The following is a 2,031-nucleotide window of genomic DNA, read 5'->3' as shown; positions in this document are numbered from 1 at the left end:
CGGAGAAGGCACTCCGGGATGTGCCCCTCCCATGATGATATAAGACGAAACACGTACACTGAGGCGGGTCGATCGGGTCAATCCGGTGCGTACAACCGGTCCATCCGGTGCGTACAAGCGGTTGCCATGGGATGATTGGCAGCCATGTAAAAAAAAACTTCTCCAGAAAGAGGTGTCAGACTGTGGCATGCCGGTCGGACTCGGCTATAAAATGGAGGCCCTTTAAAATTGCCCTGTTCACGGGCAAATTAGCACTTACATTTGGGTTTTTATTTTAACTTATTCAAAACGGAGGATCTAATAAGCCTATAAGATGGCATAGCCAATAATTTAACCTCCAGTAGAGTCTCCAAATAATAAAAGAGCAAACAAATTTTATTTAAATTAAAATCGTCAAGTGGTTAACCATTGAAAGAACTTCGTTGTTCATTCACTTAGAAACACGAATCAATGCTGGGCAATTTTCCTCCACAGAATTTCAATGTGGCCCAAGCCTTCCATCCCTGTTCCTTCTTCACAGTTAGAGCACAGTTGATAGATTTCCTCAGATTGCCCAACAAATCATTACAATTGATTTTACAACCATTTGCAGTTTTTCCACCATTTGAGGGCTTACACCACCATCTGTTATTTATTTGGAAAATGCCATAATCGTTGGTGCCATCCTTATTCGTGGGGCCAACAATGTCGGTGTTATAATGCGATTCATGTTCGGCAATGCAAGTCCACATGGGTAAATCGGATTTGGGTACACCCATGGCATACATCTCCTTGGCCAAAGAACAGCGATCCATGATGGTGCCATAGACTACAACAGGAGCAGTTGCAGCTAAAGCCATTAACAGAATGGAAAGGAAAACTTGCATTTTGACTAGTTGGTGAGGTATTGCAGAGAAAACTTAAGCTAACTGTGGTTCTTAGTCGGGCCTTATATACACCCACAAGGGCATATTTCCACATTATTGACGTCACAACTATTATAAACAAACCTGGCAGTGCGTTTCTTAAAACCAGCCGCATTATTATAAAATATTGACACAATTGTGAAATATGCTCGGAAATTTTTTAGGCAGATTGTTTTTGCTTGTTGCTCATTATAGTAAGTAAACTAATCAAGCAAAAAAAAAAACAAAAATATCTGGATTATTCATAGCGTGTGTGCGCACACGCCTCAAATTTTCCACTAGAGAACAGGGTGAGCCGTTTTCTAACTTAAGAATATTGTCTGATGGCATTTAAATTTATTGTTTACTCAGAAAGCCAAAAACAATACCAAGTTCAGTAACTTATCCTGTGCTATCACAATGAACGAAAAAGTCTAAGTGAACCTAAGAGAGCAGGCTGCCACTTAAACCTAACCTAACCTATCCTTGTTATAAACCAGCTAATGGTAGCCACTGCATATCAGCCCATCAGTGAGCCTAAGAGAGCAGGCTGCCACTTAAGCCTAACCTAACCTATCCTTGTTATTAACCAGCTAATGGTAGCCACTGCATATCAGCCCATAATAAAAAATTTTCTATGTATGGACTCAATTCCCAAAATTTGTAAAAAAATAATCTCCCAGTATACTTTAGAGTCCATAAAATACGATGGCGGCAACATAAAGGTCTTGCCATGCTTTTATGCGGTATGGCGCGGTTCCTAAACGTCATGATACTCGAAGACGAATGGAAAATTCAATGAAAGCGTCTGCGGATCAAAACATGCCAACTCTGTTTTTTTATACACGATAATGGTCCAAAACATACCGCCAGGTGTGTTAAACCCCGGTTTTTCAATAAAAGCGTCTGCGGATCAAAACATGTCAGGTCCGTTCTTTTATGCACGATGATGGTCCAAAACATACCGCCAGGTGTGTTAAGCCCCGGTTTTTCTGCTGAAACATTGATTTATTCGCCTGATCCTCCCACATCACCTTATTTAAAACCATTAGAAAAACTCTAAGAAGTTGTCGATAGTGCTTTAGAAGGGAAACAAGTCGCAATGCTGATGAGTTATAACAAGGATTTTTGCTAATTATCTTCCAGA

At 40.5% G+C, this 2,031-nt stretch overlaps 1 protein-coding gene across 1 annotated transcript; it reads right to left on the bottom strand.

Annotated features, from left to right (window-relative positions):
• Positions 1 to 386: 386 nt before the first annotated feature.
• On the bottom strand, positions 387 to 810 carry LOC106081758 (inactive lysozyme 1A-like). Its single transcript, XM_013243948.2, has one exon. The coding sequence runs from the start codon at positions 792 to 794 to the stop codon at positions 435 to 437; it is 360 nt and encodes a 119-aa protein (XP_013099402.2). The 5' UTR covers positions 795 to 810; the 3' UTR covers positions 387 to 434.
• Positions 811 to 2,031: the final 1,221 nt, after the last annotated feature.

Source organism: Stomoxys calcitrans, chromosome 3, assembly GCF_963082655.1.
Source record: "Stomoxys calcitrans chromosome 3, idStoCalc2.1, whole genome shotgun sequence".
NCBI classification, from domain to species: domain Eukaryota; kingdom Metazoa; phylum Arthropoda; class Insecta; order Diptera; family Muscidae; genus Stomoxys; species Stomoxys calcitrans.
The sequence above is the reverse complement of the archived record's forward strand: the minus strand, read 5'-3'. Positions and strand labels throughout refer to the sequence as shown.

Bases quoted from the DNA above. Each gene is read 5' to 3' on its own strand.
- LOC106081758 (XM_013243948.2), bottom strand. From the start codon at position 794: ATGGATCGCTGTTCTTTGGCCAAGGAGATGTATGCCATGGGTGTACCC.